Below are 27,892 nucleotides of genomic sequence, written 5' to 3'. Positions count from 1 at the left end.
ACATTTTATGGAAATAATATCATTTAGCTATAAAATTGACTACATAAAAGTTGGTTAGGTTAGGTTAGAACCATCCTATCGTTATACAAGTTTGTTGTTACATAATAGTTTTTTTTATAGAAATAGGCATTTGATATCATGCTTTTAATGAGTGACCCAGAAGACATTGTCATGGTAACGAGCTATATTTAATTGTTAATTGATCCATGTTCATTATTTCTCAGTTCATTCAATATCTTATATTATAATTGATATTAGTAGTAAGTCGTCGGCAATAATATGGGAGAGAAAAATAGAGAGAGTGAGAAAGAGAGAATATGTACTCATAATAGAAAAACGAACTAAAATTATCTAACGCATCTCTTATAGCCGCTAGAGTGTATCGATGTTTTCAAAATCTTTATCTTATCCAATATTATTGCCGGTGACTATTTTAGATGACGGTTTACTATCTCGACACTAAAATCGAAGTCATAGGTCCATAGATAAGATCTAATAAGCCACCCGACACAGTTAAAGGTCTGTACCCAATATTATTATCATGCCATGACCGTTATAGGACCGTGTCAGGAACGGAATGTCAAACGCATACATGACGCGACGGCGACGGTTGGTTACGAAACGTGCTAGTGGGTATAGTCTCATAGTTTTCAATACAAAGAATATATTTTTTCACACCTCTCCTTCAGAAAAGTAACTTTTCCTCCCTGCCGAGAGGGAGCAAAGTGCAACTTTTCTGTTCAAGGCTTTTCTAAGTGTTTTATTGCAAATGCAATTTTTTTAAGTTGATAATTGGAAAGCCACGTCATTTTCTATGCTGGTTGTTCTTTAATAATATTTAGAATTTATTTTTTTCAAGTTTCTTAATGCTCGGTGTGAAAAGTTGTATGAGCCACTCGCGAGCTAAATTATTTTCATCTTGGGCGTTAACACTTGAATTCCTCATTACGCTCAGGATTCTACTTTAGAATCCCTCGTTACACTCAGGATTCTATTGTAGAATCCTTCGCTACATTCTGGATTCAATACAATACAATACAAATATTCTTTATTGCACACCATAAAGCAGTAAAAATAGTTATAATATAAACACTTAGATTCACGGTAGACAATAGGCGGTCTTATCGCTTAAAAGCGATCTCTTCCATTTGGGTACAAGAAATTATATATGTTACAAAAATAGGTGGCGGAAACAGAAACAGAAAATAAAAACAAACAAAAAATCAATAACATTAAAATAAATACAAATGAAACAACTATATAAATACATACATGCAATACTATACAATACATAAACCACTAACATAAAACAGCAATATAAAGGCCGCAATGGGAGAAAAAGGATAAGAAATTAGGAAATAAAATAGATAAACACAGAAAGACGCGATTCGCGATTCAATATACGCCCTCGCCGTAAATACACCATTTTGCTCCCTTGTGACACAAATAACTATTGCCTGGCACGTTGCTGTTACGGTACGATACGGAGCCTTACCACAGTTCGCGGTATGTTTAACTAGATAACTTCCATCGGATTGGACCCCGGACACTCGTTCTTCAAACTTAAAGTAATTTAGTCCTTCAACCTGCCCTTTCCTATAATTTACATGATTTCCAAACTTCCGACAATTACGCCTGCCCCAAGTCTAACGAACCTTTTTCGGAAAACACGAATTGAATTTTTAATTTAAAAAGTTTCGAATACTGGGTTTAAAAGTTTTTTTTTTATGGCAGCAAACAAGTTGAAAATGGTTTGTGTAATTACATAGCGTCATGTAGATTTTCAAATGTTTATGGTCAAGTTAGATAAATTATTCTAAGAAAAAATAACAAAATAAATGTCATGGAACACTTGACACCAAATTGACCTAGTCCCAAACTAAGCAAAGCTTGTACTATGGATACTAGGCAACGAATAAACATACTTATATAGATAAATCCATGTTTAAATAGATATTAAACATCCAAGACCCGAGAACAAACATTCGTATTATTCATACAAATAGAATAGACAACTATCAATGCCAATTAAGGTTTTAAATCGGCTTTTTTAGGTACAAAATCCAAACCAAAGTTTGCACATGATTTTGTAATCAACTGATAATGAACCTTGAATTACCAATTAAAGGTTGGAAAACCCTCGACTTTGTCAGTTCAAAGTTCAATATCTCAAAAACAGCTGAACAGATGTTGATGAAACATGTCTAAGAACCATATCGCTAGAAAACCTACTTTCAACTTTCAAATAATAAAAAAACCCGCATTCAAATCGGTCCATCCGTTTAAGAGCTACGGTGCCACAGACAGACATACAGACACACATAGCGATCAAACTTATAACACCCCTCTTTTTGCTTCGGGGGTTAAAAATAGTGTGCCTAGCCAATAAGGTTAATCTACATTTGTTATGGTAACTTGTTTGGCGGATTCATATCGAGGTTAACGTACCAGTGCTCATCACTGCCCCAATTGTAGTCATCTTGAATTTTGACATCAACAATAGAGGTGACAGCAGAGTGTCTATTGGGCATTTAGTTTGTCGAACACTCAGACATTTACCATAATATTAATATTCAAACTAATGTACTAAACTAAAACTCTGCTTTATTGCTTTTAAAAATGTGAACAAATAAATAAATAATTATATCACGGACCACTTGACATCAATTGACCTAGTCCCGAAGAAAGAAAGCATGTACAATGTATAAGTAAACGTAGGTATATGTGGGTACTAGGCAACGAGATAGACATACTTAAATAGATAGATACAAATTTAAATACCAGTCATTTTTTATTCATATAAGAAAGTACCACACATCCCAAATTTCAATCATAAAAGAACAAAACAAAATCAAATGAAATAAAACTGTACAGAACTCAAATAAATCTAAAACTAAACTACCCAAATAAAACAATAATTCAATAAACGTAAATTAAAATATAAAATGACAAAATTAAAAAAATTAAAAACAAAATTCCTAAATACATATCATACATATATATTAATTCAAATTTAAATACATATGAAACACCCAAGACTCGAGATCAAGAACAAACATTCGTATTTTTCATACAAATATCTGCCGCAACCAGAGATCGAACTCAAAACTTCAAGCTATGTATGACTACAAGGTTCATGGTTCTATACCCATCTATTTTTAAACGGGCATGTTTACAAAAAAGTGTACCCATTCGTTTTTTTTTCAATTTTGGAAAAAATATGATTTTTCCTACTCAGAATCAAAAGCACAATCGATGCCGATGGTTAAAAAAATGTCCTTATCAAAAACGTCAGTTTTGTGACGGTTTTCTCTTACACTCGGTAGTGAAATCATCATCATCATCATCCCAGCCAAACGTCAGTTTTGTGCCCACAGTTTTTGAATTGCTTCGCACTGCGGTAGTGAAATAAAATTTATATATTATTAAAAAATTAAATACATTTTGAAAGAAGAGGTACACGTTTACCAAACGGTACTAAGATTTTTTAATCGATAAACTAAGCAAAGGTCATGAGAAGCAGAACTTACTGATAGAGTTGATACCGTCAAAAATAAACAAGACATAACTCTAATTATAAAAACCTATTATTAGCGCAGAAGTTAAAATTAACTTGCTTTTAACTGTAGCATTTGTTATATAAGTAGCTTTGAAATTAGAAAATAATTATGTACTAGTTAATAAAATTGACTTGATTCATTATTGGCATGAAGATCCACGAGGAATTTCGTTTTGACAGGTTATAGAAAATATGTCAATAGATTGGTAACAAATACCTTATTGTATGTTAATAAAACTTTCTAGGACTTCAACATAGAAAAAAGTAAGGTGACCCAGCTGGGGGGATATTGTATCTGAGCCGTCTGATGGCGTCCTTACGACGCCATGTTCGCCATGTTCTGTTCATGTGTGTTGTGTGAAGACAGGACAGTCTTCTGGCGAACACAACGTAAAATGGCCGAGAAGAACATGGCGTCGTATGGACACCATCAAACGGCTCAAATACAATATCCCCCTAGTTACAATAGCCCCGGGTCACCTTAATCGCAACCTTAACTATACAAAACCAAGCGTCCTACATTTTATATCACAAGTCTAGAATCTCATCGAATGCTATCTAGGTGCCTCTATATCAGCTGTAACCGTCACTCTATTCCTATAATCGGCTGTTTCACAAAAACACACAGAACGTTGTGGATACACTTTATCCACAGACGAGCCGAGGTTCCGTGGCAGTGTCTTAGCTTTATAAAAGTCACTTTTCAAACAATAATCATAGATTAACTTTGGTCCTTCGTTAAAATATTGGCTGTAATAACCTTCACAGTCCTCGAAAGAAACACTCTTGGGTATGGAGTCGTAGAGTTTTTGGTAGCAGCCTTCGGGACGATGCCGCTGTGGGGGGTAGACCCACGAGGGAGGGGGCTTCGGGGCCCACGGGGGTGGCCCCGAGGGTCAACCTCAGCGAATCGGCTTCGACACGATGATGACATCGGGTGCTGAACGAGTGGTTTCGGAACTCATCGGGCGGCGGTCCATTTTCTTTTCTGTTGGAGAATAATATTGGTGTGTTAAGTTGAATTATCATATTGCCGTAGGACGCCCACTGCTGGATATAGGCCTCCCCCAGAGTTAGGTGTAGGAGACTGCTAGATTGCACATTATTTTTTTTACTAGAGGGAGGGAGGGATACGGGACTTAGACCGCGATTTTCTATAATCATCATCATTATCTTTTTTCTATAATACCCTCATCTCTATTATTTTAGATAATAATTTGCATGGCTAGGGTAAAGGGTTTAAGGTCTTGGAAATCATGGTTGTGATAATATATTTTTGTCAAGAAAATTATTATATAAACAACTATAAGACTATGGATAGGGGTACATTAGAAAGTCAATGATTTATATTTATAATGTAGGTAGAAAAACTCACGTGATTTGATCGACTCCTGAGGAGTGACTTGCCGAAGCAGCTCGATGGTGATTTCTGAAGTGTTGGCTGGTGCTGGGGAGGGGCGGGCGATGGTCGCTCCCGAGTAGCCGAAAGTCGAGAACCCACGGCTGTTTGTTCCAGAACCTGCCATAAATATTCATTGATGTAAAGTATGAACGACAGTGGCCCCAGAATGCTACCTTTGGGTACACCTTGGTCATTTTTTTTGTAGTGTTATGATTGCTTTTAAAACTATTCTTGTATGTAACTACTCGTATCTAAGTCGTAGCTTAACACTTGTATGAAAGATCAAAAATGGAATAAAACATGTGAAACGGAATGGTACTGATTTTGCTATTTTTTGTAGAAAAGTTTCAATCTCTATTTCATCAGTTACGTTGCCGTTGAAAGAGAAAATTTGTAAAAACGAATTCACTTTTGCAGTACCTACACTTTTCCATCAAAATTAACATACCATCAGAACTTTGAGCTGGTTCAACCTGGAAAAGACTCTCCCTTGTCTGACATCCAGATTCTTTCGTATCTGGAGCACCAACAGACGCATCTCTGATGTCTCTCTTCTCTTTATCTTCTTCTTTGGCGCTCTTACTTCTAAGAGACTCCTCTCTTTTACTAGTATCACTTCTTTTCATTCTCCCTTTGTTTTCTATTCTTATATCCTCGGGATCAACAGGTATGCTTTCTGCTTCTCTTCGCCACATATCGTCATCGATGTCTATTTGAGTATCATGTATATAATCAGAGTCAATACTGCTGGCCTGTAGAAGACAAAATTTTCTATGTTATAACTCTACGTAAGTAAATAAGTATCTATGTCTGTTTAGGACTTTATTGTACATAGAACATAAAAAAGAAATTACAGCGAGAAACAAATGTAAAAAGGCAAATTTAACCCCATAAAGCAATTTCTTTTAGTTAACCTACCAACGATTGACAGGAAAATAGAAACAATAGTATAAATAGAAATAATAGTAATCATGAATCAAAATACATACAGTTAGATAGACATATTGGTAAACGCTAATACATAATTATACAAAAAATTAACTAATATAAATCGAGATAAACATGCTGCATTCCCTTTAAATATATAAATTTAAAGCCAGCACAACAAGTGGTGACCAAATCGTTGCACTTTCAATAGCACTTTAAACCTTTCTTTTATTACGAGTATGTGGTTTGATTTTCATGGTATTTTTTAAGATTATTATCTACTTATTTGCTAGAATTCAGAGAGCTTTAAAATTAGTTCAAACAATGCGGTTCTTATTATTTATTTATTTAAGTGAATGTATTATTCAAGCTGTTTTTAAGATGTTCCTGTGGAAAATGTTTTTTTGCGTCAGTGGCTCCAAATATATTTTTTATTTAAATAAAAATATTGGAGCCACTACGTCAACACACGTAGCCAGTTACGACTAATAAAACACTAGTTATCTTCATAAAAGTGGCTACAAACTATCAAAATATTTCCTTTTCCCATCACAAAGGTCCTAAGAAAGTTGAAACCGAAAAATATTTCAAACAAAATTAGATCAGGCCTCTTGTGAGTTGTCCCATGGAAAGGTCGCGTTCAATTTTTAGGGGATGACTGTGCTATAGAAAGGGTTTTGTCTCCGAACTCTTCGACCCCTGGGGATGCGACCACAATGTGATGAGTCTAGAGGATTAATTTGTTTCGGAAAAGCATCGATGTATTTTGGGAGCAAATTTTGCTATTTTCGAAATTTGCTAAGCTTCAATAAACTCATGCCAAAACAAAACTCAAATAGCTAAACATTCATCATCGTCATCATCTCGGGGTAAATAGCTCTCAAATCAGGGCGCAGGCCTCCTCTTAGAATGAGAGGGCTTGGGCCGTAGTTCCCACGCAGGCCCAATGCAGATTGGGAACTTTACACACACAATTGAATTTCTTTGTAAAAATAAAATAGTGAATAAAAATGTCAAGATATGGAATAAATACTGTGATCTTATAAGGGTTCCGTATTCTTTTTGGGATATGGAAAAATATCGATTGTTAGGCTTACTTTTCGATTATTCCTTTGCTGTTTGTACATTTCGTTGGTATGGTTCTCTCTCTCTAGACTCGCTCTTGGTTCGCTGTCTCTCTCTAGCTGCTTGGGGTCAAGCGTGAGTTCCCCATCCATCAAAGTGTCAAGACGGTCTTCGCAAGAACGCTGTATATGCTCCTGCATTAAAATAATAATAAATTAAATTAAATAAATTGAAATAATAAGTGATAAAAATAGTGATTTTTTGGTCCTCTCGAACCGGATAAATTTTGAGGAGTATAAACCGGATAAATTTTGAGGAGTATGCACCGAATTACATTTAATTATAATAGTTATTACAATCACACTTAGATTAAAACGATACATTTGTGTATTTGTGTGTAGAAGCGATATAGTGCGGGTACAAAAACAAAATAAAATGGGAGGTAGTTTAAAAAACTCACGCGGCTAACCCCATCACTACTGGCGTATGTAGTCGAAACGTCGAGGTAATTTTAACAACAATTTGTCAGATTAAGGTTGTACCCTTAGATGAATGATTTGTCTCGCGCGAGACCAATCATTCATCTAAGGTTGTACCATTCCGGGAATGCGGTCCAAGGAAGCTAGAGTTCCACAGTTTAGTCGTGGGTGGGAAAAAGTAGTTTTTTTTTACCTTAATTATTTTGTGGTCCTGATAGAGCTTCCGGATACATTTAAACAGGAAAACGAAGCACATGCCTGATAGGATCAGCGAGAAAATGATCAGGATCACTTGGATATGTGGCTCGGAGAGCGGTGATTCTTTCTTTTTCTGTAACAATATGATCAATGTTTCACTGAAAAATAAGTAAGGTAAACGTACGAATGCTGTCACTCATATTAGAAAGAAAGAAAGAAAATAATTTATTTATAACAGCAATGACACATAATTAGTAAAAATAACAATAAGAAATGTTGCCGCTATAAAAAGGTCCCGGCCCGGTATTAAATATATTGACCCGGATAACTCACGTCTTAAATCGAGTTTAGCTCGACATGTTTCGGGCTAATCCGTAGCCCTTCGTCTTTGGAGCAACGCGACTCAGCGGCTGCCGCAACACGCGCACTGCGCGCCGCCGCTCTGCTCGCGCGACTACCCGACGAAACTGACACCGGCACACAACTACCCGCATTTTCATCAACATTACAACTGTTAAACGTAGGGTAGCACACAACACTAACAACATCGCTCTGTAAAGGTACGTTCACACACACCGATGACGCAGCACGAGTAATTTAACACCACTATCCCGGTTGAAATTTGGCCGACGACTAATCTCGATGGCTTCACGCACTTTACGCGGAATGAAAAATGTCTCTCTCGCAAATACAGCTACCTTATCAAATCCGATATAGTGGGTCGAATCCGAGTCCATTGAGTGCTCGGCCACAGCAGACCCCTTGTCGTCCAGTTTCCTTATACTGCGTATGTGCTCCGATACCCAAACGCGGGTAGTTGTGTGCCGGTGTCAGTTTCGTCGGGTAGTCGCGCGAGCAGAGCGGCGGCGCGCAGTGCGCGTGTTGCTGCAGCCGCTGAGTCGTGTTGCTCCGAAGACGAAGGGCTACGGATTAGCCCGAAACATGTCGAGCTAAACTCGATTTAAGACGTGAGTTATCCGGGTCAATATATTTAATATGAGTGAGTCTCACGGTAGTTTCATGTTCAAAAATGCTGTCACTGTCCAGATAGTTGGCATTTTTAATCTTATGTCATTAGCAACAGAGGTGATAGCAGGGTATTGTCTACTGGGAATTTGCGCGTCGATCACTCGGACGCTTGCCTTAATATACTGACAGTATTTCCGTTATTTGATTTTTCACTTGGGTATGGAACACGTTACATAAACGCAGCTATTATATTATTTAAATAATTGATTGAAATTGGCGCTACTTTCAGTTGACAGAGCTGGCGGCAGACCTCCAGTAATGGAGAGCCATAAGAGCAGAAGTTCATATCAATGAACTACTAACAATTACTTTGCTCACCCGCGATCTTATATCAGCTACGTCTATGCAACAAATGTGTGTTCATGAAGCTCTTCCGCCTCTATCACACACCATTTTTTTATGTTAGATAGGCCAGACAATTGAACTAGTGGGACACCTGATGTTAAGTTATCACCACTGTCCATAGACACCCGTAGCGCTTTACGCAATGCCGGTGCGTTGTCGGCCCTGCATAAAATTGTACACTCGCCTCTTAAAGGCACCCAGGTCGTAACTCGATGGGAAGACCCCTGCGAGAAGCTCGTTCCAGATTTTGCAAGTTCGTGCAAAAAAGACCGCTTAAAACGCACCGTCGAAGACTGCCATTCATCAACATGATGTCGATGAAATGAACGCTGACGACGGGTGGATCTGTAATGGAGCCCCGCAGCTGAAATGAGGTCGAAGAGTTCCTCAGAGCATTCCCCGTTCCGTATTTGCTTGAAAACCGAGACAGGAGCAGTCTTTTTTTGTAGACCTTCATTGGTTTCCTCCTTGATTTAACCTTGGAAACAATATAGAATCGAAGAGGGAAAATGATTGGTCATCATATACGACCTGATGAGTTCATAAATGTCATCGAAAGGAAAAATGGAAGAGAAGTGAAAAAAGGGAGGCCGGGAATTGAATATACAAAGCAAATAAAGAAGAAGGTTGCCGTCATTTTGTAGAAGGAGATTAAGGAGGCAGCTTTGAGTAGAGAGAAGTGGAGAGCCATCTTCGGCTACACCGACAAGAGTGCAACTCTTAAATAAGAAGAAGATCAGTAAGTGATATGATAAAACTTGATATGAATTAACAGAACCAACCTTGCAAAGTTCTACGTCTTCGTCCGCTTTGAGTCTACACTCTGCTACTTCGTTGCATCTGAGTGCAAGGTCAATGCACGTGCCATCAGCACAGTCGAATTCATCGCTTTTGCAGCCTTCTAAAACACAGATGTCCAGATTAACTTGTGTAGGCAATATCGATCCAACATATTGAAGTACCATATCACGGGACTATTGGCACCAATTGGGTAGTTTTTTTGGGTAAAAAACACATTATTCGATTTATTCTGTTAATTAGATCGATCGGAAAATATTGGAAACGTATTTTTTCTTTTGATAATCGAGCATAAAATTACAAAGATGAAGCTCGTAAAGTTCGGGAGTGGGGGTCCGAGACGCAACGCCATGTTAAGAAGTGTCACACGACGTGACGTCACGTAGACTATAATATAGATCTTCAATAATAATATTGACAAAAGAAAAAATACATGTCCAATTTGTTCTGATGATGTAACAACTGATGGACTAGTTAGATTTTGTTAGGACACTAGACTATTGTCGTATGCAAGTGATTAAGATAGCATTGTTTGATTTTGATTGATTGATTGAAGAAGTGCTTAATTCATCATCATCATCATGTCAGCCGAAACATGTCCACTGCTGGATATAGGCCTTCTCCAAGGCTCTCCACTCAGACCGGTCTCGTGCTTTCCGCGTCCACCGCGATCCCGCGGCCTAACCAGGTCGTCGCTCCATCTTGTCGGAGGCCTACCGACAACTCGTCTCCCGGTCCGCGGACGCCACTCGAGAACCTTCTGACTGCTGCTACCACTTCATTTTCGCAATCCTGAAGTACTTAATTGCTGCAGTTAATTGGTGCACAAGCCACAGATGCGGGCTCGAATCCAGTCAGGCGTTCCAAAAATCCTCTATAAAATCTTAAATTTCGAAAAGCTAGCGTATTTCTAACACAATTAAATAACATAATAGTATACCTTGTCCTTCCAAAGTCCGGACGGATATGTAGTTGGCGATGAGCTTCGATTTATCTCGGGCGGACTTTGCCGCAAACATTCTCACGTACATGACGTTACCTATATCATCTTTTGTGGTCACTTGATTTGCTACCAACCCGCAGTAATACGCTAGTCTGCAATCAAAACCATTGATGTGTAATTTACTGAGATTTACTAAGCTTCCTTATCTATTTGTCATCACATCATCAGCCGGAAGACATCTATTATTGAACAAAGCCTTTCACTTAGTAGGCCACAATGAACGACAACTTGCCACTTGCGTCCACCGGTATCCCCCCAACTCTCACAATGTCGTCAGTCTGTCTAGTGGTAAGCCTGCCAACGCTTCGTCTTCCGGTTCGTGGTTGCCACTCGAAGACTTTTCGCCCGCAACGCTCATCTGTTCGTCGAGCTAAGCCCACCCATTGCCATTTCAACCTGCATATTTATTCTTCGAGCTATATGCATGACTTTAGTTCTTCGGCATATTTCTGTATTCCGTATACCCTACATATTTACTAAATAATAATTTTTATCATTTATATAACGTGTTTTAAAATTGAATTAGGATATTTCAGCAGGTCCCGCCGGAGCCCGCCCGTTATACAATTAGTATCATCATCTGTGTGTGCGTGTGTGTGTGTATGTTTGTTACTCCTTCACGCTAAAACGACTGGACGGATTTGTATGAAATTTGGTATGTAGATAGCTGGACATCTGGAATAACATATAAGCTACTTTTTATCCCGATGTTCCCACGGGATAGGGATAAAATCTCAAAACAACAACCACTGCGCATAGAGTCATGAAATTTGGCATAGTTGTTTTTAATGCAACATCGATGAAAAGCACGACCTACTCGTAATTTTGGGAATTGATACGGGAATTTTGAAAAATTCCGGAATTCCAATTTAACTGTAGTATCTTATGATTTACGCGTGCAAAGCCGCAGGTAAACACTAGTGTATCATTAATAACTATTAGTTAATATTAGCCGTTACCCGTGACTCCGTCCTCGTAGAATTCGGTTTCCACTATCCCGCGGGAACTATGCAATTTTCCGGGATAAAAACTATTATGTCTTTCCCCGGTTGACCGGTTCACGTGATGAAGTAACAACAAACAAATAGACTCACAAACTTTCGCATTTATATATTTGTAGAGTATTAGTGTAATAGTGGGATTAACATTTAACTTACTTGTGATCGAAGTTTGGCTCTGACCCGAATACTTGCACTAAATTCAATTCACATTCGTTAGGATATTTTAGATTATAGTTTTCAAAGTCCAAGTTAATCTGAAAAAGAAAAAGATGCGCTTAATTAAAAAAAAAACGAAAACCCAACAATAACCGTGCCATTCTGTTATGAAAATATAAAAAATGCAAAAAATAATATTGTATCCGTGTGTGCGTTCGTTTGTCATATTTCGTTAAAAGGGCATAAGGCTGAAAAAACTGGCAGTCACTTTCTGCATACCATCGAACAAGTTCACCGCTCCACGTTCGTTTAATTTAAGTTACCTTACTTTAAACAGCTGGAAAAAACATTAGAGAATATGTGAGGGGGAACAGTTAGAAAAATACCATATAATCTAAACTAAACAGTATATAGAGTTATAAATCCCCTTCGTCCCTTCGTTTGTCTAAGCATTAGAAAAAATATAAACAATCTTAACGAGTCTTTATTGAATTTGAATGAAAAAATATAGCATTACTTATGAAATCAAAATAATTTAATAATAATAATGGGCCATTTAATTTTATTTGATGGGACTTATTTTTCCAAAGTGATTCTCAATAAAGAGAAACATTATTTTCTATTTAAAGTTGTACCCTGAGTTATTCTCCCACAATGGGTCTGGGCACGCTCTCCGGAGGGCCTTCATGGGGGCCTTGTCGTCCCGGCTGATAGAGAGAGCTGGCGATTACCTCTCCCAGCGAATTTCCTGATCCTGTACAGAGAGGTAATGCCGCCAGTTTGTTGGGGACTATGCCGAGGGCCTCTAAAGAGACATTTTTCTTTTATAGTTGTATATTTATGTAGTTTTTATTTATTCTGTTTCCTTTGTTTTAGCCATGTATTTAAGCGAATTTCTCTGAGGTACAGAGAGGTAATGCCGCCATGTGTTAGGGCTATGCCGCAACAGTGTCTCCAGATGTGTTTTCCTTTTATAGTTAGGTATATTTATGTAGTTTTTATTTATTCTGTTTCCTTTTTTATTTTAGCCATGTATTTAAACAAAATTTGGGAGGTAGAGTCAGTCCATGATTCCGAGCTGCACATCCTTACAATATTTTGGGAACACATCTGGAGACCCTGTTTTTACAGCTCGGAACCGTGGATTGAGTCTACTTTCCAAATTTTGTTGAAATCGGAGAGATTAACTCAGGGTGCAACTTCTTTCCCCACCACACATTCTTTCTAATGCTAAAATAAACGAAATGTACATAGATCATTATCCAGTACCCTTAGTGTAAGTTTTCGGTAACAAAATACGTCTCGATCGCGTTCGCCTTAAAATCTAAATTTGTATGCAAACACGAACAGCGCCTCTAGCGGAGCGTTTGTGTAACTTATACTAAGGGCACAGTTATTTGGGAGGCATACCTTACTGCCTTGCTCAGTGGTTATCTTCCAGATTATGTTCAGTGAGTACGGACTCTCGTCTCTGCATTTCTTAACACTCTCAGCGTTGTTGTCGATTTTGCCATACCTTGCCGCTGCTACAGGTATAAAGCATGAATCTGGTATTGTCTCTGCAAGTAACAATTTCAAAAATTATATAATATATACTAATAATTCTCAAGCAAGCTTAACCGTTATAGTTTTCCTTGAAAGTTTGATATACTTACTACCATCCTGATTTTTTTCAAATTTTTCCAACCACAGGTTTAGATTTTAGAGGGGGGGACGCTCGATTTTAATGAAAATTTTCACTTTAATCGTCTAAGCTATCCAACGATACCCCACACTATAGGGTTGGATGAGAAAAAAAAGCACCGCCACTTTACGTCTATGGGAGGTACCGTAAAAATTTTTTTTTTTAATTTTAATTTTACCATTTTGTCTGCATAGTTTACTTATATATCCATGCAAAATTACAGCTTTCTAGCATTGATAGTCCCTGAGCAAAGCCGCGGACGGACATACAGACAGACAGACAGACATGGCGAAACTATAAGGGTTCCGTTTTTGCCATTTCGGCTCTGGAACCCTAAAAATGCAAACAAATAGCTACCGTCTTCTCTAATTTCAAATGAAAATTTCAAATGATTTATTCAGTAAATAGGCCGCAATGGGCACTTTTACACGTCATTTTTTAAACTACCAGCGCTTTCGGAAAGACCATCATTGCCAAGAAGAATGCGCCGCAAGAAACTTGGCAGAAAGTCATTCTAAGTTACAACGTCGCAATTGCAAAAGCTTAACTCGTTAAGAAAGGCCTTTCGTCATTGTAAGCGGTACTCAGGTAGGTGGTCGGTGTTGTAGTGTGTCCATAATAGATTATTATTGTCCATAACAGAACAATGTTATCTTTACCAGATGAGTTATGCAGTCCAAAACCCCCAGCTTATAAAATTTTAATGATACACACATCCATTGTAAGCCATACAACACTGCGGCAAGTCCGGAAAAACGGTTCGTTGTCCGGTCAAAACAACGGATGTCTACAAGCGGCCTACTACGTCAAATACAGAACTTACGGCTATCGGAGCCAGTGGTGAAGGCGATGTTGATCCTGAAGCCAGCATACTCTATGTTGTCGTCTGATTTAAATTTCAACCAGATGTGGGGTCCAGTGGACGTGATCTGCGGTGGGAAGGCCTTGCCACAGCGATGCTCTAAGATGTTCTCGAAGCCGTATTTGCCGTCCCGCACCTATTAAAACAATCATTAAATAAGTTTTTGGTAAAAATTCCATTTTTAGTACAAGTTTTTTTGCTGACTGTACTTGTTGTTGACTGTAGGTACTTGTATTGTCACCCAAACTACATTTGCATACCAAGTTTCAAGTCGATGCCATTAACCGTTGAAGAGTTCCGCCTGACTACCAGGATTCCACTACCAGATTATTGTGTTGCCACGCAATTTACATAAGTAGGTATACCTAATTTCAATTCAGTCCAACTACTGACTTACTGTATGTAAATATTTTCAAAGTTATAATTGCTTTCTTGGGGTTAGATATGAGGCTATTAAATATATCGTTTTAGGTATATTTTACAAATAATGATTCAACCGTATCATAAAACTTGGTATGTTTTGAAAATGATTGTTATTGTTATGTATGTTTTAAAACAATTGACTGAAATATTATGATGTGATATAAATAATTTTAAAACCGTCATTAGATAACACAAGATAGGTTTCAGAACATTTTTTTTTCTCATACTTACAAAAAAAGATGACGTCATAACTCTTCTCCTTTTCGTGCTACGGGTCAAATTGATTCGTATGACCTAAAGATCAACCGTTCCGATTTTCATGCTTTTAACATCATTTGCAGCTTTTTTTTGCGTACCGCCAGCGCTACGGAAACTATGTAAATTTCCGGGATAAAAGCTATCCTATGTCCTTCCCCGGGACTCAAAATATCTGTATACCGAATTTCATCTAAATTAGTTCAGCGGTTTAGACGTGATTGAGTAACAAGCATCCAAACATCCAAGCATCCAAACCTCCAAACATCTTCACACACTTTCAAATTTATAATATTCATCATCATCATCATGTCAGCCGAAAGACGTCCACTGCTGGACATAGGCCTCCCCCAAGGCCTTATAATATTAGCAGGATAGGATCTGCCTCGACCAGGAAAATACCCCTTTTTGTTTGAAAATAAGGACGTAAATTTATTAACAAACATTATAACATGTAGTTACCTCTAGATAATCATATTCGCATTTTGGATGATCTTCTATTTCGAATATGTCGACAAACGTCAAAGTCACTACTTGCTTCTCATTTGGTGCTGCAAAAAAAAAAAAAATCAATTATTGTGGACCAACTTGCACTAATTGACCTAACCCCAAACTAAGCAAAGCTTTTACAATCGAGGAAACTGAATTATGTGCCAGGGTAGAATCATTTCATTATAAATTTCGCTATGATTTCTTTGGCAGATGTATGGGATTTCAACATGATATTAGTAGCACAAAGGTTCCATTCTGGTAGGTGGTACTAAATGAGTCCAACAATAATGAATATCAACACGATGTTCTTAATCGGTGATTAGATGTTTTAAATTCAGTAATTGATAGCAATAATTTCAAAGTAGCAGTTACATTAATTCTCCAAATTTCTGCTTCTCATCGGAATTTTAACCCAGGGCCTCAAGTCCCACAAGTTAAAGAAATAAATTGTAGATTCAATAATAGTGAACAATACACAGGTGAAATTTAGAACGTGATATAAAATTAGTAGTTTGATAAAAATTCTGGTTTCCACACATTGATGAAATTAATACTAGTATCAACAAAAAGACTAAGGGGCTGTTTCACCACCCATTGACTAATTCTATTTGACGGATAAATTTGATGCTGTCTTCGTCTATTCGAACACAACAAACAGAGACGGCACCACATTTATCCGTCAAATAAATTTAATCAAAGTATGGTGAAACAGGGGGTTAATGCAATATAATTGTCCAGAAACACTAATTAGGTATGCATCACTAATTCGCACAATATTTCTGAAAAATTCAGACGTCCAATCCAGGTTGCGAAACCATAACCCTCTTTGCTTGAGAGGCCATTTGTTAAAACACTAGCCCACAGCTAGTAGAGTTTCATTTGAAAATACTCACCACTAATCTTAGTAATACACGTAACATTATTAGCATATGTTTTATCCCCCTCCTTATTAACCGGGGGGTTTAGAAAAGTCATCGACGGCCCAGTATACTCAAACGGCGCGCACCTCGGATCACCAGTGTTCCTTTTACTCCTGACTTTCTTATTGACATTCTCATTCTCATTTCCTTTATATTGTCTTGTTGTATTACCATTATTGAGCCTTAAATATTTATTTACAACGCTAGTTACTTTATTTTCGTTATCTAGTCTATGGTTACTATTGGTCCTTGACATGGTTGTAGCTGCGTCTTCAAATAATTCGTCAGCAATCAGGATACTGCCATGATCAGCTTCGGTGGCTGCGCCGAATGAGCAAACTGGAACAAAAAAAACGTTTTTAATATAAATAAATATCATGGGACACCTGACACCAATTGACCTAGTCCCAAACTAAGGAAAGCTTGTACTATGGATACTAGCTAGGCAACGGATAAACATACTTATATAGATAAATACACACTTAAATATATATTAAACATTCAAGACCCGAGAACAAACATTCGTATTGTTCATACAAACATCTGCCCGGACGGGGATCGAACCCGGTACCTCAAGTTCCTAGTCAAGTTCTCTAACCACTTGGAAATCGGATCGTTAAAATATATATTTTGTTATAAATTTTCTTTATTTTTTTTGCTGACTATAGTTTTTGTTGATTATTACTCGCAGTGAATTTGCTCACCCGCTACCTTATGATAGCTACGTCTTTGACGATGAACTATGATTGAGTTCGAAACGGTCGGCGTAATAAAATATGGTCGTAGTGACAGTTGGATTGGTGTAATATGTGTGACGATGTGTGTCTTCTTACAATGTGCAGCTAGTACTTCAAACCCAACCAGTTCCAAACTCTCTCTGTACTCTGTACTCCGTAGATGGAGTCCATCTACAGTGCTTTCATTATAGCATGGTGTGAGTGACAGCTGTCAATATCACAGACTAGAGAGTGAAAGTGTGGAAACTTAAATCGATAAAACTAATAATTTAAAATCTTAATCATAATTAATGTCGTCATTAATCCGTTTATTACGCTAATTTAGATGAGAATATTAGTGAAATTCTTGATTGGAATATTATTGCCACTTAAGTAAGGCTAAACGGAGTCTGCAAGAGTGTTCGTTACTTGCCAATTAATAAGCACCGATATAACTCAAGATCCATTAGGTATTTAGGTCCCATCACTAAACGAGTGTCTGGGGTTACGTTTCATGCATATTACGTTTCTTCACTTAATTTTATTGTGCTTTGAATTTTATTAATTGATTATAAAAATCTGATAGGTTAAATAATTTATTTCGTATAACATTGCTCTTTATACTTCCATATACCGGGTGTGGCCTGTAATATGAGCAAATAACTAAAACAGATTATACTCGTCAAACTGAACAACATTAGTTCAGCGACTTTTAAAAATAATTGTTTTTTAATTTTTATTACACTTTTAAGTTTATGCGAAGAAGCAACGTAAAGCATAATTCTTGTTGTTTGTAGGCAATGTCAGTTGTATTCTAGGATGGCGTACATTGATAGCAGTATTAATTTGTATGAAATAGGAAAATATAAAGACTCCCTTATTTAAAAAAATCGCTGAACAAATATCGTTCAGGTTAACGAGTACTATCTATGTTTTAATGATTTGCTCGTATTACAGGAAACACCCGGTATTTAGACCGCAGCAACTTTTTTTTTTGTAAAACGAAACGTGAATCAAGTGTCACCCGCACCATGCTAGAATGAGAGCACTGTGCCCTTAGTGTAAGTTTTCGGTTACAAAATACGTCTCGATCGCGTTCGCGTTAAAATCTCAATTTGTATGCCAACACGAACAGCGCCTCTAGCGGAACGTTTGCGATGTTCGTGTTTCCATACAATTTGAGATTTTAACGCGAATGCGATCGAGACGTATTTTAAATATATATATCATGGGACATTTGACACCAATTGACCTAGTCCCAAACTAAGCAAAGCTTGTACTATGGATAATAGGCAACGGATAAACATACTTATATAGATAAATACAATATACTTAAATACATATTAAACATCCAAGACCCGAGAACAAACATTCGTGTTATTCACACAAATATCTGCCCCGGCCGGGATTCGAACCCAGGACCTCAAACTTCGTAGTCAGGTTCTCTAACCACTTAGCCATCCGGTCGTCCAAATGGAGAACACCACCATGAACGACAACTCGCCACTTGCATCCACCGGTTTCCCGCTACTCTCACGATGTCGTCCAAATTTTGTACCGAAAACTTACACTAAGGGCACTGAAGCTTCGTCTTCCGTGGTTGCCCATCGAGGACTTTTTACAACCACCTACACCCTCTTCACTAACAAGCAAAGTTGTGACTCATGCACAAATACATTTAACAAAGTACTTCTTAAAATATCAAATCTAAAATGTCGTAACTTCAAGTGGAACACGTTTCCAACCTGCATTAATTAGAAGTTGTATTACACGTAAAAGACGTCCCAAAAGTTGTATTTTACGCAACAACTTTAATAAGATCGGAGTTCGTTCACTGGCTTTTTAGAGGTCCGTAAAAAGAAACCTTTTTAGAAACGTTATTTAACCTCAGGGTGTTCTGGATTGTGAGTGCTTTTAACTACGCGTTAAAGTTAAATAACTCGAACCCTTAGTAGGGTTCATCATCATCATCATCTCAGGTGTAGGACGTCCACTGTTGGACATAGGCCTCCCCCATAGATCTCCAGTCGCTTCGGTTGGCAGCGGCCTGCATCCGCCATGAACCCGCGGCTTTAACCAGGTCATCCGTCCATCTCCATGGTGGACGTCCAACGCTACGCTTGCCGATCCGCGGTCTCCACTTGAGAACTTTTCGGCCCCAACGGCCATCTGTTCTCCGTGCTATATTTATGGCCTGCTCATTGCCACTTCAACGAGCTAATTCACATGGCTACGAGTATGTCGGTGACCCTTGTTCTTCTACGTATCTCCTCATTTCTGATTCGATCCCGTTAGTAGTAGGGTTAAAGTTATTCAAATTAAAAAGCATTTTTCTGTATGATAAATTAGAGACGTTATCAAGAACCGTTTTTTCCAAAATTAAACCGTCTAGGAACAAAAAAAGCCGTGATGGCTTAGTGGTTTGACCTATGGCCCGCTCAAGCAAAGGGTTGAAAAAGTTCTTTTAACTTTGCAAGATTCTTCTAATTCTATGTTAGATTCTTCTTCGATTTTTTTAACTTCGACAGACAGCTCAGTTCATTGATAAAAACCGGTAATTACCTTTTTGGTGAAACGGAAAAAAACCAAAGCTTGAATTATAAAATTCTATTCTTTATAACCTATTCAAGTATTATAAAGACTAATAATGCTTTTGTGCGAAGGAAGTCGCGGGTAAAAGCTTAATAATAATTTTTGATAATTCTACGGAACCGTAACGCTTAAACGAAGTGTTGTACAGTGTAAGTTTCGCAGTAACGGTTTTTACCGAGAAAGTACCGTTAGTGCAGAACGAGCAATGAATAAATTAGCGCGACCTCAGGCTAGTCCCGGGGGAGCCGGCCCAGACGCAGACGCAGGCATGGGCAAGGTTACCGGTTTTTACGATAGCCGATTTTCTTGTAATCAAAACGTTTTTGAACCTGCATCCTAGTTATCAACGATGAGGTACTACCTATACACCCACGTTACCCCATGTCAACCTAACCTGAAAATAATGTGTGATTGCAACGCAAAAATTGAAATTTTCTTTTTAAAAATATTACATTTTATTTTCAGATCTCTAGAACTTCTTGTAGGATAGAAAACTATCTTACAGTGGCAATGAACATTTACGTTTAGCAACCTAGAGAGTGAGAAGACGTAAGTTAGGTATATTTTCCACCTCCACCACCGAAGTTAGCGTACTCCTTAGCACTGACGTCTCGCTTAACGATGACAGTGCAAAATCTAGCTTCTATTCTGAAAATAAAACTAAACTCTCTAACGACCTCCTCCCGATCCCTGGCACAGCAACACCGATTCACTGTATTGGTTTTTCACGTCAGCCATTCGCAGGGCTTTTATTGTTCGCATTCTTTTCCGCCATTTTCTAATTTCGACTGTCACGTTGAGCGAATCGGCTTTTCGCCGGTAAATCCCGGCATTTCCGGTCACTAGGTGTCAAACACTTCAAAGCAGAGCTGGAATTGCGTTCTAAGGTTTCTCGGTGTAGAAGTTTGGACTTTGATTGTTGCCAAGTAAAGTCATATTTTGGTAGAAGCAGTTAAAGAGCGGGTCGTGAACATTGAATTGTATCACTGCCCATTTTGCTGAAGTCGGTATGATAAGTTAAAATAATTAAAGTAAAAAAACTAAGAAACTCACTTAATAAAGTGTACTCATAAATGTAACCTTACCCTATTTCACGAAGCTACAAGCTACAATTTACAAGCGGTAGTCTTTGTTTAACAGTATGCATTGAAAAGAGGCTACCGCTTGTAAATTGTAGCTTCGTGAAATAGGGCACTGGGGGCCTACCATGATCTTTTCATAAACGATCCAAACGCAGAGCAGTTCAATTTAGGCACCTAAACTGAATCGTCGAAATTGGTACCACGACGTTTATTTCTCAGAGCTGAGTCTCAATGGTTTACAAGTGAATGAAAGACCTATATTGTCTCTGGTCCGAAACTGAAACGCTAAGTCGCGGAAGGGATGCCGCTATATGCAAACCAAATATTGTATACTAAAAACTCTTTATTTTGGAAAACCATAACTCTATGTCATTCCGTGTTCTTAGCAACCGTTTTTGATTACAAATACAAATTTTACGCTGTCACTAATCCATGAGTCTCTTTTCTCACTGAAAATTTAGTTTTATCAATGAAGAGTTAAGAAGCACAATGTTGTGAGGTACCTATGAAAAGTTATAAAACTTGAATAAAAGTTTTAAAGTTATGGAAATTTAAAAATATTCCAAGTAAAACACTTAAAATTCCAAAAGAATTGACAGAATGTGTAACTTATACTGAATCGCTAAATTTGACACTGAAGCGATTCAATTCCCACTTCCCACTCAAGTTAAGCGTCATGGTACGAAAACCGCTTGAAGTGAGTGAATGAAAATGTCTGTATCGCTGTCGCTAAACCGTGCTTGAACAGAATCGCAAAAGTAACGTCGTGGTACGAAATAGCGATGCAGTTCAGTTTAGAGCCTAAACTGAATCGTATTAAGAGAGCGTGGTAGGCCCCCCAGGTGGGCCTCAAAAACGTTTCTAAGGATAAAGATTTGTTCACGAAACAAATTAATTGAGTACCTTTAGTTTTTTAGGATGGTCCATATTATATTTTTTATCGATAGTACACTAAGAATGTAGCTCACTCCTGTAGATATTTTTTTACAAGTAAATTGAAACTTAATTTCGGCAAACCACATGTTTGGTGAGATTAATCGGTTTTGTGCCTTGGTCTGTTCGATTTAAAAAAAGAGGTCGCATTGACAGCTGTCAGTGGTCAAATGTCGCCGTACGTCGTACGTATGTGTCCTTGTATGGCGACATTTGACAACTGACAGCTGCATGGATGGATGTGTCCGTTTTGTTACGAAAAGTATTAAGAAAAATTCGTAACAAAACGGACACATCCATACAACATTTTGGCGACACATCTGGAGACACTGTTTTTAAATCTCGGAATCATGGACTGAGTCTACCTCCCAAATTTTGTTGAAATCGGAGAGATAAACTCAGGGTACAACGGTAGATAGAAATGCCCAATGACGTCACAACACAGGAAATGCTAATCTCATTTCAATTATGGCTTCAGGATGCTGTTGGGGCTGCCCCGATTCTGCAGTGCTTCAGGCATGTTTGCACTGGCTAGTACTGACGACTTCTACGCAATAATGCGAAAAAGACTTGTCTCTCTCTCTGCCAGCCCCAACCCCATCATGAGCACTGTGGCGGCCAGGTACGACTCCCCTTTTATGAGGCACTATGAGGCTGTCATGACTGCTAGGCGGTAAATATTTTGTTTTGTTTTGTATAACTTACTAACATAGTCAATAAGTATTTCATTATTTTAACGGTACTAACAAAGCTGGATCAATTATGTAATCTGATAAATAAATGAATTATTATTATTTCACGCCACAAGTTCATCCCCGACGTTACCAACACACGATCACGCATCCGTTGCTGAACAATACGAATGTCGCACATTGTGTACAAGTTGTAAGGGCGAGTTTAAGATCCCAACCCACCGATAGATGGCGGTGTACGTCTTTTGTGTTATGGTAACGGCATGTTGTCTTGAATAGATAAAGGCTTACTGTTCGTTCATAAAATACTGTCACTGCTTGATTATCGTATTGTCAATCCGACTTGCAAGATTTGACTCGCACATACATAGTCAAAGTCAAAGTCGAAATATCTTTTCACTTCTCATGCTCGTAAACTTGGTATTTATGCTGGATTTAGGCAACATAAAATGTATTTTTATGCTCTAGTGCATAAAGTAAAATCTTCATCTTAGACCAAGGCAATTAGGTGTAAACCGCCACAAACAAAAAGTTTCTACATATATTTTTTAATAATTTGAATTTATATGAAACTAAGAATCAATCAAAATAGACCAATAAAACTAAAAAAATATAATTATTTTAAATGCATTACTATTAAATGTCCTATTTCCTCGCCATCGAAGTGAAAAGCGGAGTGAAAAACTCGAGCATTAAACCTATTTCCCCTTCGACGTGTCTATCCACCCTCGCCGTACCGGCTCGGGTGGCTATTTGAACGTCTCGGCTAAAATGGCTCGTTATATGCTCTTGTTGTACAATCTACTATTATTCAATTTAGGCTATAACAAGCACAGTTTATGCATTTCAAAAAGAATCTACCACTGGTTCGGAAAAACCGCTGTTGAGAAGAACCCGGCAAGAAACTCAACGAGGTATATTATAGGTAGTACAGTCACCGGCACCAATATCTGACACAACAAGCGTGCATAAATATCTCTATTTCTAGGGCCGGAAAGACGTGTCAGATATTTTTGCACGCTCCGCTGTGGCAGATATTAATGCTGGTGACTGTACATACCTACCCTGTTTTAGTGATCTAAATTTTAAAAGTATTTTATGCAACAGTTGTATAACAGGGTTCAAAAAAGGTGAGTGGCGTGAGTTACGATGTGAGCTTTAGCGAACATCATAAGAAAAAGACGCCACGAGCTTTTTTTGACTTACTTATACAACGTTGCATACAATACTTTTTCTTCGACTGGATACTTATAAATTACAATACAAAATTAGAGAAATAGTAAACTTTAAACGTTTTCATACTTTAGTAAAAAGTATGGCAAACGCAAAGAGAAGGTAAACAACAATAAACAAGTGGCAAATATGAAAATGACAAAATTTGTCTAAGTTAAATTTTGTTTTTGATTCACGCTTACTTGCCTGTGACGATGTTAAAAATACGCGTTACTTATATGTTGGCAGCGTTGGCAGGCTATGGATTATGTTCTGTATAAAAACCTTATAAAATATGTAACTGATTGCACCTTAGCCTGTCCGAACGTACGAATTAAGAAAAAAAAGTAAGTGGTTGCAGTTTGCAGTATCGTTTTAGCAACATTACGATACAGTGCTGTTATGGGGAATAGACAATATAGACTTTTTCAGAATCTTTTTATGTATGCTGTTACATTACTGTTCGTGATTAAGTAAATCATAGATTACAGTATAGGAGTAGAAAAAATTGCTTAATAGTTTCAGAGAATCCCCTGCAAACAAACAAAAGATGTATCTCTTTATTAGGTACATTATTAAGTTTAGATATGGTTCAATTATTTTAAAACCGGCACTGTAACCACTTTATTTTAGTTATGGTACCATTAGTAGCCAACCTACATACGCATAGACAACGGAGTCAAGGTTTGTTTTTTAAAGAACATATTAGACGACAGCTGTGCGTTGGCGGCGTGCCAGCGCGGTCGCTTTTATTAAAAACCGGTTAGTCCATAGATTAGAATATGCCGATTGAATTTTTGAAAGGCACAAGCTGCTGTAAATTGTCTTTGGATCTGAGATACAGTACCTACCTATGACGTTTTACTTAGTTTATCTACATGCATATCATAACTTCCCTATTATATGTTCAGAAACGACTATCAAATGGCCTTTATCAAGAAACCTGGTATCTTTGGGTGCATCTTAATGTTTATATTAAAGTATCGGTAATACTTTTTTTAACAATGCATATCTGTACATATTGTACAAAACTTATGACATGTAGATAATAATTATTATTATAAATAAAACTTTAGTTTTTTATTATCTGTTTTATTTAAGCTTTGGTAGGTACTTCAAACTAGTTATCAGTAACACTAACTTAAAAATACAGGCCATATCTGAACATATTATAGAAAACTTATGATATGCATGTATATAAAGTTATGTATGCGGGTATACATAATTAGGCATTATGCACCAGCCACATAAATAACTATTATATATCATAGGTACCTACAGAGAAATATGTATGTATGTATGTATGTAAACTCTTTATTGTACAAAAGAAAATTAACAAAACATTACTGACAAACTTTAAGATACTTGTACAAAGGCGGACTTATCCCTTTAAGGGATCTCTACCAGTCAACCTTTGAGTGGATGAGAGGAGAGGAGCAATACGTTAGGGTCCGACAAAGGGTGAGTTTTAGAGTTAAAATAATGGAAGCTACTATACAGTGCTTTAAACAATATAATACATAAACTACAATATAAATAAATAAACTACTATATATATGACCATAATTTAAGGAGAAGGTGCAAGCCACATTCTTCTCAAGCCTTCCCTAAAAGATCCCACGGTGGGGGATTGCCGGATGGAGGTCGGTAGCCGATTCCACAGCCTGGCAGATTGCACTGTAAAGGATTTAGAGTATGTTTTGGATGAGGTAGAAGACAGGCTAAAAGGAGATTGGTACTCGATCGTAACCGATACTGACTGCCAGCAGCCAAGTAGCTGAAACGCTCGGAAAGGTATACGGGAGCAGAAGGATTAAAAAGAGTGTTGAAAAGTAATGACAGAACGCAAATTGAAATTATAGTGCGTGCAGTATGTATAGCTGGTAAATTCAATATAATATGTAATACTAGCCATTTCCCGCGACTCCGTCGCAAATTCGTTCATCCCGCGGGAACTATGCAATTTTCCGGGATAAAAAGTTTCTTATGTCCTTCTCCGGGATTAAAACTATCTGCATACCTAATTTCATTTAAATCGGTTCGATGATTTAGACGTGATGAAGTAACACGCAAACAGACTTACAAACTTTCGCATTCATAATATTAGTGGGACGAAGTACAGTTACCTGAACATGAAACTACCGTGAGACTCACTCATATTAAATATAAAGACCCGGATAACTCACGTCTTAAATCGAGTTTAGCTCGACATGTCTTCGAAGACGAAGGGCTACGGATTAGCCCGAAACATGTCGAGCTAAACTCGATTTAAGACGTGAGTTATCCGGGTCATTATATTTAATACAGTTACCTGCATTAATATCTGCCACATCGGGCACGCAGAAATAATCTGACACGGCCTACCAGCTCTAGCACGATTTGTTGTAAAAATTTGAAATGTTAGTTTTGGTTCGTTAGTTAACATCGGGTATGATGGTGAGCAGTTGTGTTTCTTTGATGACGCACTCTCATCACCGTCAGCGTAGTGTGGTGATGGTGTTAGGTGCGTTTGTCACGGGGAAGTTGTTAGAGTAAAGAAGAAGGCGGGAACAGGGCAGATAGTAATATTTATTAAGATAATAATAAAAGGGCACCTGCGGACAAACAAACGCGGTCTTAAGTATCTAAAAGCTATGCTTTGACATTGCATCTACAATTATAAAAATACATAATTAATCAACTTACGTTTCCGTGCCCAGTTCTTTATTTATTTAATTCAATGGCACTGAAGTCCAGCAGTATTACAATAATGAACTTAAGAAACTTCCACTTTGGTCGGTGTAGCCAAAGAATGGCTCTGGCCATGGACCCTGTGGTGATGGCGAAGAATGGAGAAAATTAGTCGGACAGGAAAGTCAACAATGGAGAGATGAGAACATTAACGGAAATGTGGACCCCTTTGTCACATCAAGAATTAAATTCAAATTTTCAATTGTGGAAAGTATTTCCTGGTAACACACACACACACACACTTAATTTACTTTAGCGACACATCTTATGTATATGTTTCCTATTAACTTTTTTTTTTCTTATTTAAGGTACGTTTACTCCTACTCAGGCTTATATACTTGTATTATTAAGGGAGTTCTGTTATTGGCCTTAAGATTCAGTCTGTAAACTAGAATAAACATAATTGTAACGCTGTTGAACACCTCAATAAAATAAATTAATAAACAATAGAGAATCGGAGAGGGAAAATGATTGGTCATCTTATACGACATGATGAGTTCATAAATGTCATCTTAGAAGGAAAAGTAGAAGGGAAGCGAAAAAGAGGGAGACCGAGACTTGATTGTACAAAGCAAATAAAAGAGAAGGTAGCCGTCATGTTGTGTAAGGACATACATATATATATATATATACACATACATACATATATATATATTCGTCATTTCCTATTAACTTTTTTTTTTCTTATTTAAGGTACGTTTACTCCTACTCAGGCTTATATACTTGTATTATTAACGGAGTTCTGTTATTGGCCTTAAGATTCAGTCTGTAAACTAGAATAAACATAATTGTAACGCTGTTGAACACCTCAATAAAATAAATAAATAAATAAATAAACAATAGAGAATCGGAGAGGGAAAATGATTGGTCATCTTATACGACATGATGAGTTCATAAATGTCATCTTAGAAGGAAAAGTGGAAGGGAAGCGAAAAAGAGGGAGACCGAGACTTGATTGTACAAAGCAAATAAAAGAGAAGGTAGCCGTCATGTCGTATAAGGAGGTTAAAGAGGCAGCTTTGAGTAGAGTAGGTACGAGTATTTTATTTATGCATCATAAAATAAAAATTATCGGTTATGTAAACACACACGTAAATTCCCAAATCTCCACAGAAATCAGGAAGCATTTATCTTGTTTCAATTGATTAATGTTGCCACAATCTTACCCCAAATTCCCGATGAGTAGCGCGTTATTCGTATGCTACCTATTAAAGCATTCCGGCCGTGTTCTGAATGCCAACACAACATACAACGGGATGACATATTATATCGCAACGAGGGTGCTGGGGGCTACCAGATCATATAATAAAATTTCCCGACAGTGTTACTGATTTCTT

At 37.6% G+C, this 27,892-nt stretch overlaps 1 protein-coding gene across 5 annotated transcripts in view; it reads right to left on the bottom strand.

Annotated features, from left to right (window-relative positions):
* Positions 1-3,402: 3,402 nt before the first annotated feature.
* Positions 3,403-27,892, bottom strand: part of Neto (Neuropilin and tolloid-like) — a 341,810-nt gene continuing 317,320 nt past the window's right edge. For 4 of the 5 annotated variants that reach the window (XM_074106549.1, XM_074106548.1, XM_074106547.1 and 1 more), the window contains 12 exons: positions 16,572-16,937; positions 15,649-15,737; positions 14,470-14,644; positions 13,373-13,521; positions 11,963-12,060; positions 10,743-10,897; positions 9,787-9,905; positions 7,626-7,763; positions 6,986-7,147; positions 5,410-5,713; positions 4,935-5,078; positions 3,403-4,547 (listed from right to left, as the gene is read on the bottom strand). In XM_074106549.1, the coding sequence (XP_073962650.1) occupies positions 4,462-4,547; positions 4,935-5,078; positions 5,410-5,713; positions 6,986-7,147; positions 7,626-7,763; positions 9,787-9,905; positions 10,743-10,897; positions 11,963-12,060; positions 13,373-13,521; positions 14,470-14,644; positions 15,649-15,737; positions 16,572-16,937 (1,985 nt within the window). In that variant the 3' untranslated portion in view covers positions 3,403-4,461. The remainder of the gene's footprint in view (positions 4,548-4,934; positions 5,079-5,409; positions 5,714-6,985; positions 7,148-7,625; positions 7,764-9,786; positions 9,906-10,742; positions 10,898-11,962; positions 12,061-13,372; positions 13,522-14,469; positions 14,645-15,648; positions 15,738-16,571; positions 16,938-27,892) is intronic. The other variant, XM_074106551.1, reaches the window with a different exon arrangement.

The sequence above is a fragment of the Choristoneura fumiferana genome, chromosome 24, assembly GCF_025370935.1.
Source record: "Choristoneura fumiferana chromosome 24, NRCan_CFum_1, whole genome shotgun sequence".
Taxonomy (NCBI): Eukaryota; Metazoa; Arthropoda; class Insecta; order Lepidoptera; family Tortricidae; genus Choristoneura; species Choristoneura fumiferana.
The sequence above is the reverse complement of the archived record's forward strand: the minus strand, read 5'-3'. Positions and strand labels throughout refer to the sequence as shown.